The sequence below is a fragment of the Melampsora larici-populina genome (genome assembly GCF_000204055.1).
Source record: "Melampsora larici-populina 98AG31 unplaced genomic scaffold MELLAscaffold_51, whole genome shotgun sequence".
NCBI classification, from domain to species: domain Eukaryota; kingdom Fungi; phylum Basidiomycota; class Pucciniomycetes; order Pucciniales; family Melampsoraceae; genus Melampsora; species Melampsora laricis-populina.
In genome coordinates this window covers 142,734-156,911 of record NW_006768815.1, presented here as the reverse complement: position 1 = coordinate 156,911, position 14,178 = coordinate 142,734, and the positions used below count along the sequence as shown (strand labels likewise).

The 14,178-nt window shown below is 38.2% G+C and overlaps 3 protein-coding genes across 3 annotated transcripts; all 3 read right to left on the bottom strand.

Moving 5' to 3' along the window:
• Positions 1 to 3,388: 3,388 nt before the first annotated feature.
• On the bottom strand, positions 3,389 to 4,211 carry MELLADRAFT_111168 (uncharacterized protein; the record flags this gene model as incomplete). The annotated part of the gene is made up of 5 exons (XM_007415423.1): positions 3,389 to 3,576; positions 3,684 to 3,743; positions 3,866 to 4,025; positions 4,075 to 4,083; positions 4,206 to 4,211. The coding sequence occupies 5 exons, from the start codon at positions 4,209 to 4,211 to the stop codon at positions 3,389 to 3,391; spliced, it is 423 nt and encodes a 140-aa protein (XP_007415485.1).
• Positions 4,212 to 5,754: 1,543 nt separating this feature from the next.
• On the bottom strand, positions 5,755 to 7,465 carry MELLADRAFT_111167 (uncharacterized protein; the record flags this gene model as incomplete). Its single annotated transcript, XM_007415422.1, has 9 exons — positions 5,755 to 5,933; positions 6,044 to 6,298; positions 6,385 to 6,473; positions 6,547 to 6,712; positions 6,803 to 6,882; positions 6,960 to 7,050; positions 7,124 to 7,143; positions 7,220 to 7,250; positions 7,330 to 7,465. The coding sequence occupies 9 exons, from the start codon at positions 7,463 to 7,465 to the stop codon at positions 5,755 to 5,757; spliced, it is 1,047 nt and encodes a 348-aa protein (XP_007415484.1).
• Positions 7,466 to 8,326: 861 nt separating this feature from the next.
• MELLADRAFT_73039 (uncharacterized protein) lies at positions 8,327 to 9,662 on the bottom strand (the record flags this gene model as incomplete). The annotated part of the gene is made up of 3 exons (XM_007415421.1): positions 8,327 to 9,022; positions 9,116 to 9,262; positions 9,335 to 9,662. The coding sequence occupies 3 exons, from the start codon at positions 9,621 to 9,623 to the stop codon at positions 8,580 to 8,582; spliced, it is 879 nt and encodes a 292-aa protein (XP_007415483.1).
• Between the last annotated feature and the right edge of the window lie 4,516 nt (positions 9,663 to 14,178).

Genomic DNA, 14,178 nt, shown 5'->3' with positions numbered 1-14,178 from the left:
CTGAGATCGAAGTGAGGAGATCATTGTTGATGGAGGCAACCGGTTGACCTAATATGAACTTATTGAGAGCAAAACCTTCAACTGAGGGGAGTATTTGACATATGGCATAACGGATATGAGAAAGATAATGGACTAATTGATGGACGAATGATTGAACGATAAGGAATGGTTGTTATCGAGGAAGTTGAGATAAGGGTGAACCCGAGGTTGAACCTCAAATCACCTATCTCAACTGTAGGCTATGCTTATAAGAATGCCTGTATTGGGCTGTATTGCTGTGAATTAAAAATAAATAAATTTCATTTTATCAAGCTATTCTGGATTGACTGTATATTATATTACAAAAGTGTAAGAGGTCAATGTCTCAAAGAATTGTGATTTTGGATAATGTGTTAACTCGTATTGAAATTCTTCTCTCTTTGAAATAAGCATTTTTCTATCCAAGCATGATTTTATTTGAAGCATTGTGAACATCATTTAACTTCCCCAAGTTAGAAGAGGAAAACGATTCATGGTACAGTTTGTCATAAAAGGATCCAATACTGCACACCTGAGCCATAACACCCACACTACATATGTGCAGCAAGCTAAGTGAATAGTTGCCTATCATGTACATACAGGTCTGCTCAGTTTTTTGCTCATCAGAATAAATAAATCACATGTTATACCACATGTAACTTTTTTGACTTTGAAATAATTGTCCCGAGAATTCACTACATATAATCCTGTAGCTGCTCAGGCATTATTGTTGAAGCTATTGCTTAGTAACAGGAAGGGTGTTGCATGCAGTTGAGTTGATGAACTTACACCAAAACGTTGAGTCAGTGTATGTAGTCAATCTTTTGAATGCTTCTGTCAATCTGTAAATAGTTACAGCATGTATTACACATGAATAACTTATCCTGTGCGCAGATAACTGAGCAGAACTGTATGTACATGATAACCACCTATTCACTGACCCCACTACACATATTTAGCAAACTTAAGTAAGTCCTTACACAGACCTAACCACTTAAGTTTGCATATGTAGTGTGGGTTATATGGCTCAGGTGTGGAGTGATAGATCATTTTATGACAAATCATACTCCCACTAATTGCTTCCTGCCCACTTGGGAGAGTTGCATAATAGGGCTTGGGCAAAAAACCAACCAACTAGTTTCTGAAGTCCATTCAGTTGTAATTCAGTTTTTGACAAATGCTCAGGAACAATTGCTAGAACAATATCAAAGCCGACAAAAAAACTTGTTCTTTGCTTTGCTTTGCAAAAAAATCACCAAAAGTCAACTGGTGGGCAGTGTTCTTGATCATTCCAAAGCCCAAACAATTCAAAAAACCAAAGCAATTTGTGCCACTCAAGCCACGTAGACACCATCTTTCCACCTTTCACAAAGGAGAGCCAGGTACAACCTAGGCTCTTTTGGAGCTCAGCTCAGTTGAAAAGGCCTGTCTTCAGACCCAACCCCCAACTTTGAGTGACCTAGCAGAACAAAAGGTCTGTGAAACCTGCACACAGTCGTTGCTGGCCATCTTTGACTTGCTTTGACTTGCTTCTCAAAGGCGCAAAACTGGTTGGTCAATTTTTTGTCCAACCCCTAATGTTTGCAGGGAAGTGATCTATTGTACATTGCGCTCACACCTGGCACCTTTTTTGTGGCCCAGGTAATGGCCTGCCATGGTAAGGCCCCTTCTAGCCAGGGCCTTACCGTGGTGCCACAATAAAGCCCTGATCTGGGGCACATACTTGAGAAACCACAACAAGCTATGTATCCAGCGTTCACCAATTCCTCAATCTCTAAGACTACTGATATCCAAATCCCTGTGAATGCAACAGATGCGACTCATCCAGCTATTCACTCAACTTTTCAATCTCAATTCAATTGATGCTCTGAAACCTGGTTATGTATGTCATTCATCAGTTTATGAAGGTCGTATCAATGATGGATGTACAATGAATAGTTGAGTCCTTCTTTCTTGTTTACCTTCCCAAAAATTTCTTCAATTCCTGACCCTTTCCTTGTGATCATTGATCATAGATAAATTGACCATCTTGATTGCCAGAAAGACTGGAGCTCCAATCTGTATAGTCTCTGAAGAATTGGTAGAAGATGTCCCATGTCTAGTAATCTCACTTAGCTATCTTGATCTTTTACAAATTATAAATAAGAAACAAGAGCTAAGCTTGTGTTCCAATTTGGAAATGGTTTAAGATTCATTGTGGCTTGAATGGCATCAGGACAATGAAATGACCACTCTTTGAAGATAACTCAAAACATATTGATTTTTATTTAAATGTAGTACATTTTAAGATTGTTGATTGTTGATACCTTTTGTTTGACTCTGTTTCACTGTTAACATATTCACATCCTTTGATTCCAAAGATTTGAATCTCAAATCAGTTTGTTTTTCATTCATCATCACAAATCAAAATCAGAGCTTCAAAATAGAGAATGATTTTATGAACAGTTGTTTTCATTTGTGTCAGCCAGAGAATGTGTGATCATAGACAACCTTGTTTTGGGTCCTTACCCCATGATTAAGCCTGTCTTTAGGGGGCTTAGCTGAACTTAATGCCCTGCAAAGGCCACAGAGGGCCCAGGGCCATGGCCTGAGCCACAGCCATGGTCACAGCCATGATCACAGCCCTGAGCCCTGCTGTGGTGTGGCGCCACAAGGATTTGTGGCTTTGGGTGTGAGCGTGGATTGTACATTGTAAACTTAAAATTTGATACCTTAGGCTTCATGATGTTTCTTATAATGATCAGTAATGGTATATTTTCTTTGAATTTTCACCAGTCTGTATGCCACTGGTGGCTGACAAATTAGCCTTGAGGTCTAAACCTTGAATTTTCCTCCCATGAGATTTTGTCCCATGAGAAGAAGAGAAAAATTAAAAGACTCCAAGATAGAAGAAAAATGTCTACAAAAAGTAGATGTGGGTGGTCACATTTTTTTTGGATCTGGGGAATAGTAATAATATCTCATGATTGGATATGTCACTGTCTTTTTATAAAATCAAATGAACATGTGATCTTCTGATTTGAAAAAGAAGGGTTTTGAGTTTCAAAAATGAAAAAATGAGGCACTAATAATGTAATCTTTTTACTAGTAAAAAAACCAATTGAAAAAAAAACATATATAAATTTTAGGATGATGAAAAGGATTTTTATAAAGATATACTGTTTTTATAAGATTTGATACGTATTGATTTTTTGAACATTGTGGAAAAGAGAATACTTAAAGAGTATATAAAAAAAGTAACTGATGGAAAACTAATTGACCAATTCATTGGGGTGACTCTATTGAGGACACTTTCAACCAAGTTCAATTCATAAAACATCCAAAACTTTCAGACTCAGTTAACTCTCTAGTCTACTATATTCCACATCTCTTAACTTATCTCAATAGTAGGTACCTGTCTAAACACATCAATCCTAATATAATAAATCTTATAATGTTTTCCTTCTTTAAAAATATGAAGTTCAGCTTCATCTCTATAAATTTCATTAAGTTGATCTTGATCATAAACATAATTCCAAAAAACCTTATAATGATCTTTTTTTCTTGGAATACATTCCACTATAAAAAATAATAGATGAAAAAAATATTGTTCAGGTTTTTTTATTCATTCAGTTTTTTTATATGATTTTTTTGATATGATTTTTGATGTTTTAGAAATGACTTACTTGTGCAAACTTGTCCTTCAAAGTTTGAGAACTTGTGTTTAGATACTAGGGTACAGAACTCTAGTGATCAAGATAAGATCAAAAATCAAGAGATGTTCAAATCAGATTCAACTCTTTCTATTAATGTATGACAAAGAGAAGTAACAATAATTTTAGATATCTCATGACTTGGTAGTACTAACCATCGAAAGATTTTTCATTCCCATCAATATAAATCATAGGTTGATTCCTACACCCAAGATTGATAAGTTTTTCAGCTGGATTCGTACCAACTGGTCTGCTAATCTGATTCAAAAACTCTTGTCCAAGATCTATGACTTTTCCTTCTGTTAAGTTAAGAGCCTTTATCATCAGATACTAGTTTCTAGATCGGATATGTATCTCAACTCACCTTTCTCATCTGAGGATTATAACACAAAGAAACACATTTACAAAAAGAAAAAGGGTTTTAGTCTTTTTGGAAATTGATGATCATAATACCGATCGCTGGATTAGATTTTCAGAGCGCATGATAGGACTTACTGGCATACCTGATTGTAGAGAATGAGCTCAGAACTGGCAAACAGAGAAAGGTAATCAAAAGTAGCATCTTGAATATGTTGACTACACAAGGCATAATAAGAATAATAGAAATGGCGACCAAGAGTGATATTTCTTAGAAACCAAATCTCTAAGAAAATAATAAGCACCACTTGATGTCTATCAAATGGGAGATTCTATCATCTCAAATGATTGAGTGATTTATGACCTCTCTAAACCAACCTTTGTACTCCAGATGAAGTTTAGAATCATAAATCGATAAGACTTTATCTTGGAAATCTTTAGTCAGACTCAAGTACACTTGAACTTGTTTCGAAAACTCCATCGCCGATGAAAACCCTCAAAACTATAGATCTCTCAATTCTCTTGTCTGAAAATCCGTAAATCTCGATTAAGTAATCAAAACGTCATCATGTAGAGAGATTTCTTACACGGTTCGGTTTCTTCAAAGATCAATTCTTTCTCGACCAGAGAAAAAATGTTTAAAAATGCTGTGTCAAATTTGTAGATCTTTATCAATGTAAGCGCTTGAAGGCAGTTTGAAGCGTACACCTGGGTGTTGTGCCGTTCGGTACGCCCTTTTTCCAAAAAGGTGAAGCGTACACCTGGGTGTTGTGCCGTTCGGTACGCCCTTTTTCCAAAAAGGTGAAGCGTACGCGCCGCAGGTCTACCAGCTTCTACCCGTCAAACTCAATTCTGGCAGCTTGACCTGCCTACTGCCATGAACTTGGCTTCGAAAAGAAAACTAGTGAGAGCTTTGAAGACAATTCGTTGACAGTGTTTCGACTTCCAAAACAGGCAGTTATGAGACGATCTGTATACATATGCTTTGAATCGGTGAGATGAAATATCAATCAATAATTGAATGGGTGGAATGAAATATTGATCGATTTTTGATCGATGTTTTGAAAGACTATTCCACAAAAAATAACCTCTTCATTGAATTTAAACCCATGATCTTTGGACTTCTCACTATTTTTTTTTGGTGGGTTTGTTCACTACTTATAAGTTTTATTGATGAGAATCGCTGACGAAGAGGTTTCCTCCTGTTTACTTCCGGACAATACCTCATTCATCTCACACAAACAATTGTCCCTGGATCAAAAGTTTTTTTTGAAAGATTGTAGATTGGTTTCTGGAGTGGTACATACTCGGGAAACACGTTGATCAGGAATCAGAAGCAAGCCTAGTGAGTTTGAAAGTCGGATTTGATGCTGAGTTTATTAAAGATTAGGTTTGGTAAGATTTCAGAAAGGAAATCTTTACAAACACACTCTGTTTACCTTCTTTATAAAACCCAACAGGTTATGACCTTCCCTCTCTTCTACAACTATATAGTTGAAGCATTTTGTCATAAGCTCAATGAGAAAATACATTTGAGAATCTGTTTCTCTATGATACTTGAAATCTTATTGAAAGCAATTTCGTTCCGACCAAGAAACCCCAATGATCCAACAAAACGTTCCAAATTAAAGAATAAATCTACAACCAAGTTTAAATGCAATTTACAAAACAAAACAAAATGAGATGATTAGAAAACCAAAGAAATGTATTTAAAGAATTGATGGATTTGATTTGATTGATTAATCGAATTAGATTTCAATGGATTAGAATTAATATTAGAATTAGAAAGGTTATTAGAATTGATTTGTGGGAATGGAATTTGATTAAGTTTTAAAAAAGTTTCTTGGATTGGATCACCTTGATCATCTAAACCGCCCAAAAAAAAACCAAAAAAAACCAAAAAAAAAACCAAACCAAAAAACCATCAATAATCAAGTTCGAAAAAGAGATAAAGAAGAAAAAAGAAACCGACTAACAAAAATCAAGTAAAATAAAATTAGGTAACTCATTAACCAAATCAAAACAACTCAAAGTTTGATTAAAAATAGACAAGTAAGAATTAGTTAAATTCAATGAATTTAGATTAGGTATTAAAACTTCTTGACCAATTAAATCGATTGAAGTATCTAAGAAATGATTAATTGCATACATAATCTTGGGAGTTGGAGTTATGTTTTTTAAGTCTTTTGAGATTCGGTTGATCGTACATGGGAAACTTGAATTCGTTTCATCTGTGATCCCCCCAAGAAAATTAAGGGAATGGGGTTAGTGAGGTTTAGGAGAGGATAAGGAATGAAGGTTTGGGTGGGTGGTTTACCATAAGGTGTTTCCCAAATCGAACTAAACTCATCAATTAAATAAGGAACCAGACCGAAATCCGCAGAATTATCAATAAAAGAAACCACCCTATTTCACCAAACCCCAAAAACCACATCAGATATTTTGAATTGGTAAAACAAGAATAAGAACTCAAAAATACCTAGTACGAGCATCAATCATTTCTTTTAAAGTAGGCCATTCATCCTTCATAACCGATCCAGAATGTTTAGGTGAATAAGTTAAAGGTTCTAAACCTGAAGTTGCGTAAACTTCTTTGATTACTAAAGGGGAAAAGTTATCACTGTTTACCCATAGAAAACTTATCACTATTCAAAACACACAAATATTTCAGTATATAGATCAGCAAAGAAAGATAGGTAGGTAAAGAAGGATAGGTTAGGAAGGGGAAAGTTTACCTTGTCTTGGGTTTTGGTCTAACCATTGTTTGATTTGAATCAAGTAATCTAATAAAGGACCTTTATCTAACAAAAGACACCTATTTTTTTTCCATACATCAGAATAAAAAAAGTTTAGTTTTTGACTTCTACCTTATGAGTTTTTTTTTCAACTTACGTGGTGTGACATAGATGAATCACTCCATTTTGGTTATGTAGTTGAGCAGTTAACATTCTTACTCCATCGTTTAGTTGTTGGATAACTGTACCTAAGAAGTGAGAATAAATGGTAAGGGTTGGGATATGATTAAAAGCTTTTTGTGGGTTGTAGGAGAAGCTTACGGGCTTGGTTTGCTGCAACACTGTAAATGAACCAAAACATAAAACAATTAGTTGAAGTTTTGAAAGGTAAGATACGAAATTGTTTGAAGGGATTACCTTCCAGCTTGAACATTTGGAGAATCGTGAGCTAGAAAAGTAAGACAAAAACAGTCAAGTGATGATGAGAAATGCGGTTTTTCTAAGAAGAGATTGTGAAGGTTTCATACCAGCAAGAAAAGTGATATTTGAATATTGACGTTCACAATATTCTTGATAGCCATTACAAAGTTCGACTTGTTGAGCATCATTAAGGACAACTTGGATTAATAAGATCCATAAACTTGTGATTAAGAGCTTCATCATCATGGTATTTGATTAAACAAAGGTAAAGTTTGATAAAAATATTTAAAGGATATAAGAAAAGTTGAAGAAATCAGATAATGGTTTTAGTTTTCATGATTTGGTGGGATGGTTGATGGAATAAAGATTTCGATTTGAACTAAAGTGTCATTGTTTGATCTGAATCAGTTTCAATCAAATTAACCAGTCCATCTTTTAAAATTACTCTTCATTCAATCTTTAACTTGAAGATTATTGAAACTCGAACCAATCCTTGGTCTACTTCTTTATCTCCTATTGATAAGAATTTAAGAAAAGAACATATTCTGGAAAATATCGCTAGCAGAGACTGTGGAATTTCGTTTCAAGTCAGTTGGTTATACTCTACTGATGCCATGAGCCAGCCCTTCAATGTTGGATAAAATCTTATGGAATCTTTCATTCATGTTTCATAGAGTCTCCTATGATCCTAACTTCTAGATCAAAGTCACCATAGGAGTCATTACTCCTGTAGAGTGATTGACTACTTTGAGTTGATCAGATTCACTAACATGAAGGAATTTCGGTTCGCTACTACAATGCGTGAATATATCATGGTCTTTAGATCGAGTTGAAGAAAATCAATTATCTTTAGCTTCAAAACTTTCTCTTGAGCGTTCGAGGTTTCAAATACTAACCACATTTCAAAATAAACCATGTCCCTTCATAGAAATTCAATGCATACAATCCATTCTTAAGTGCATAGGTCGTCCGGGCACCATATCGATGTGTTTGATCAAGATTAGATACCAATCTCAGACAGTCAAAACTTGAGCTCTTGTTATTTCAGTATTTTTGGTTTTTACAATCTTTCTCAGGTGGAGATCCTCTTGATTTATTTCTCTTACATTATCAACCTTTTGATTAACTAAAAGATACGATTCAGTTCATCATTAATAGATTTCGATTAGCCAACATTAATAAATGTAGTAAAAGTCTTACCGACCACTTTTTTTGGGGGGGATACAAGCTTGATATTAAGAATCACAACAAGACAGATTATATGATACAAACAAAGGTTTAAAGAAAATTAAAATAATAAACGATTTTTATTATAAGATAGATCACCACAAAAAGCTTTTGTATACATTCCACCAACTCAATCCAACTTCTTCTCCGAGACTTCTTCTTCTTCTTCTTCTTCTAAAGCTTCTTTCTTTGGAAAATTTCCAATAGCATCTCTAGGTAAATCCAACTCGACCAGAGCCGTACGACTCTGATAAGCCCCTTTAGGTTTCAAGATCCCTTTCCTAAACAACTCTTGACGTTTTTCTAAATCATGAGCATACATAGCAATTCCAATCCGATTCGAAATCGAAAAGATCATTCCGATCAATGGGATTCTTTGTAATAAGCAACCAATGAATCCTAGTAACCTTAATTCTCTTTCTCTTTCGGTTATGAAGATTGAGGTTTGTAGGTCCGTCATCTTTTTTGATTTGAAGTATGGGGCTAGTTGTGTTTCGGAAAACGTTAGGGATGATAAGAGTGATATGATGATCGTGTTCAGGAATGGAACGAAGTGAAGTGGAATAAGTAACACTAGAATAATATCCACATCAAAAGAACTCATGTCAATCAATCCCAAACTATTTTCTACACTTAAATCGAAAAGGATAGTTAACATGAACTTACCTTTAAGTACGAAAAACCTAACAAATGGACCAGACAAAGTATTATACCATCCCCTTTTCCTTAACCTTCTCTTCGCCTTTAAAACCGGAGCGATTTCCCATTCTTCAAAATACTCAGCCCAAAAAGAATTAGGTTTATTCCTAGACTCTAAAGTAGATTGATACACAAATTTTTTAGATTTCATAAGTTTTCGTTTTAAAGACCATTCAATCAACCAACTAAGTTGTCCAATCCAAATAGAAAAAACTGCAATTCTTTGAACCGAAAGTTTCCAAAAAAATGATTCTTCTGTATACCTAAGCAAGCTTGTGCTATTCATAAAGAATTTTACCCATAGGTTTGTGAGGGGTAAGGTTATGATTGAGGTTCCAATTGAGATTAGGATGGTCGATTTTATGGTTGATTTACAGTCTTTCCAGATCGGATACCATAGCTTTGGATCGGTTGTGAGTCTGTAGATTCCTACTAAAAGATAAATCGGTGGGAATGAAAGTAATTCTTGTGGCATTTTCTTGGGTGGTTTTGGTGCTGCTTGAGCTTCAGCTTGAGGTTGGTTCTGGATGGAGTTTTGGTTGGAATGCTCGGAATGAGTGGAAGTAGGACCCCGGAAAGCTCCTGGAGAACAAACCGTCCTCGATCCATTCCGGCCCCGGCCCTCACACTTTCACTATTTGCCCCGAGGAGAGGTGGGTTAACATGGATTTCTCGGTGGTAGGAGAAGCGCCTTGATCAGGGCTCTCGATTACATATACTTTCATTTGTACCACGTGTAATCACCGAGATATCCGTATGTAAGTACCCGACCCGAGCCGGTATGGATTTTCGTCGGTCTGGGGGGCCAAAAGTTACAAATCACACATTTCCCAAGCCACCAGTCATGTTCAGGGTCAGACATGTGTACCATCTGATAGCCCTCGTTGAGGCGCATCTTTTGCACCTGTCACATCTCTGGTACCATGTGACATGACTTCACAAAACTCAACCTGAGCCCCGACCCGAAAAACGCGGGTAATGGCCATCCCGCACCCCGAACCGATAGACAATGAGCCATCCCGCACCCGAACCGTACCCCGAACCGAACAAAACCCGGCTCCCAAGACGTACCCCGCGCCCGAACCCGACTACTCGACGGGGCCCAAAAGTATTCGGGGCCCCGACGGGGCGCCCGCGGATGCCCGCGGGCGCCCCGTCGGGGCACGCCCAAAGTCTACCTTCCGACCTCGGAAGTTAGACTTTGATCCTTCTTCAAACCCTCAACCACCCACTCCCCATCGATCCTATGCAACATGGCTCAAACTGAGCCACGTGTTGCATCTCAAGCCTCCACTCGCGCTTCCACCCCAGCTACCTCGAGTCGTCCAGATACCACCGATGCCGACGATGGCGACACCTCATCAGTGGCCACACAAACCGTCAAACGCAAGCGTTCGAGCTACGTTTGGACTCACTTTGTCAAGATCCCAGGTGCTAAAAGAGGAGACGGCTTTAATCGTTGTGAAGTTATCGATCCGAAGACTGGCAAAAGCTGTGGCCTGACATTGAAAGACGACTCGACCGGAAGTACCAAGTCGATGAGTAATCACTTGAAGTCTCAACATAAACTATTCGAGGATGGTCCAGCACCAAAGAAGCAACTGAGTGTTATTGGACACTTCAAGCAAAGCACTATAGGTGAACAGGTGAGGTTTGGCATGCGATATCATCACTTCATCTTCACATTATTCAAACTCGTTTCTCTCTTTCTTTACTTTGTACTTACAGGAAACCCTCAACGTGGAGACTCTCAAGACCTTGATCGCCTATTTCCTCGCCGACTGTGATCTTCCATATGCAATTGTCAACCAAAAGTCATTCAAGGACCTCCTTCTACTCATAAACCCTCAAACTAGGGGAATGCTTGTGCAACGACACGCGATAGCTCAGCACTGTACTAAAGTATATACACACTATGAGAAATTCATCAAGTCTACGTTTTTCGATCAAGCGGACTACGTAGCGTTCACTCAAGACGCATGGACTTCACCTAATCATCACGGATTCTTAGGAATTACGAGCCACTTCATCACCAAAGAATGGAAGCTTATGGACGTAGTAATTGGGATGCCTAATATTGAAGGCGAGTAATTTATTTTATTTTCTATTTCTTTCATTGTGTGTATTTGATTCTGACTTTTGGTGCTTTTAGGTGCCCATGATGCCGATAACTTTGCAGATATACTTTCCAAGTATATCTGCAAGTTCGATTTGGGCATGAAGATCTCCGGTATGACAGCCGATAATGCCAGCGTCAATACGAAGATTGGTCGATTACTTTCTCAAAATCCCGACCTCAATTTCGCTGAGAATCAACTCATGGGATGCTGTGCACATGTGATCAATTTAGTTGCCAAGCAAGGCCTCAAACTATTTGGAGACGACTCTTTTGAAGACTCAGAACCTCTCCCTCCATCCTTGATGAAGATTGTCGACTCTCCTGACAATTCAACTGTCGATTTGAAGACCATCTATGCTCGTATACACGGTCTGGCTATGTATACTCGAAAAACTCCTCAACGTAGTCAAAACTTTGCTAATGTGATAGCTCTTGTTCGTGATATTCAAAAAGATCCTGAAGCTGAAGCCAAGAAAGATAAAAATCAAAATAAAGATAAAGATAAAGATAGATATGGTCAACAAAACACTGACGATATTGACGATGAGGAAGACCTTGAGGTGCAACTGGACGACGACACTGTCAGCTTCTTCCAACATCGCACACCCTCCAACTCAGATGAGGAAGACCCCAACATATCTCAAACTGCGAAATCAAAAGATCGTGCCACCAGGTTGATGATCGACGTTCCAACCCGTTGGAACTCATCATACTACATGCTTAAGCGAGCCCTTCGACTGAAAGATGCCTGTGTACAGTATTGTGAACGCCAAGCCCCGAAGTTTGCACTTTCAAAATTGGAATGGAAGTACGTTCAGCAAATGTGTGATTTTCTCGAACCCCTCAGTGAAGCTACCAATCTGTTGTGCCAAAGGCAATATCCTACAATGCATGAAGTCATACCTGTTTACACGGTTATTATGGAGAATTTGTTGGAGGTAAGTACTTTCTTTACCACCTCCATCTAATACTCGATTCTGATAATCAATCTATATTTCTTACTTCAGGTCAAGGAGAAGTATGACCACGATCAGCTTTTACCAGCTGCAAAGGACATGTTTGAGAAGCTGGAGGAATACTTTAAATTAGTACTGACAAAACCAGCACCCATTTGTGCCATGATATTGAATCCTCGCCTCAAGATGAAATTCTTTGAGGTAAGTAATTCTTCAAATCATGAATTTTTTGCTTATACTAATTGAAGATTATTTGCATACCTCATACCTAGGAACATTCCGATTTGTTTTTAAGATATGACATGACTCCTAACGACTTCAAACAACACTTTATCGATATGGCATCAACTTTCACCTGTGCTCCTCCACCCTCTAAGATCAAACCAAAGAAGCCAAAAAATCGGTTTGCCGAAGCAATCTACGGAAGCGACAAACCGACCTCATACGCCACCATTGAAAGCGAGATTAATCGCTATTTGGGTGATTGTGACCGTCATCGGGGGGATATCGTAACTTTTTGGAAAGGGAAGGAGGACGCACTACCAGGACTTGCTAAGATGGCAAGGATGTACCTTTCAATTCCAGCTACAAGCACATCATCCGAGGGAGCGTTTAGCAAGACAAAGCGTATCATCGGACCTCAACGATCATCTCTTACTCCGACTAGTGTGGAAATCCTTCTGTGTCTCAAGGAGTGGTTTCGCCTCTTTGGGGCTATGTTTTTCCCAAATAACATTGGTAGAACATCTGTTTCAGGAACTCAAATTGTTATTGATGATGATAGCGATTAATCGTTTTTATCATATACTTTTCTTTTTTTGAAGGTTTTTTTACTTTAATTTTCTTTCAACATATTACTGTCTGTTTTTTTCTACTTGTTTTGTCTTTGCTTTTTTCTACTACCTTGTCACCGGTCTCAGATTTGAAATCTATCTCTTTGCTGAAATTGCTAAAAACCCGCGGGTTATCCGCGGTTCGAGACGCCTAAACCAACCCCACCCCGCGCCCGAAACCGACGGGGCCCCGATGTATCTGGGTCCAAAAAAAGGCTAACCGGACCCTAACCCCGACGGTTCGGGGCTCGGGTAACCCTCGGGGTGTCGGTTCCGGGGCTCAGGTTGACGAAGAAGGAACCAACGTGTTGACATAAGTACCATAAAAGAAGTGCGCCAGAGCGCACCACACTCACTGGAAAGTCAGCCTCGACGATACAGTGGATTCCCATCATGAACTTTTGTGGAAACCATTGTATGGTTGAAATCATTAGTAATTTCAAAGATACAGTCAATTTCACGAAGCTTGGAAAGAATGCCGCGCCAAACTGCTCAAGTTTGGCGGGCAAAAGTTTCCAAGCTTTCTGAAATCGACTGTACCGACCATTCCGCCATGGGGATTTGCCTTTTTTGCCGTGGTTGTTTGTTTGTTCCTTCTGTTTGGCTTTTGCCACCTCTTACTTTTGCACCACCTCTCAAGAACTTGCCATGTTTCAATAGGTTGTTCGTATTTTTTTGGAATGGACACTTGGTTTTATGTTCATATCTAGCAGTAGTTAAACCACAGGTATTACTAATACAAATAAGGAGCAGACACCAGGTGGTTGTATCTGGATAATTCTCCGGTAGCACCAAGTCCACATTGTGTTTCCACACTTTTATGCTGGATTAACTAGGCCAGTTCCTGTGAGGGGTTGCAAAAGCAAGAGACAACAAAAGCCATAAAGAAGGATCAAATGGACAACCACCTATAAAAAAGGCAAATCCCAGTGGCGGACTGGTTGGTATCTTATCTTCCTTGTTAAACATTTTGCAAAGTCCATCTTTGAAAACATCAAGGTCAAGGACAGTTGCTTGATGCCCTTGGATGTCAACTCGTTCTACTACTCTGCTTCTGCGTTCAACCTCATTTTCTTTTTTTAAAAAGTACGCTTCTCACGTCTAGGGGCCTATTTGGCAGCT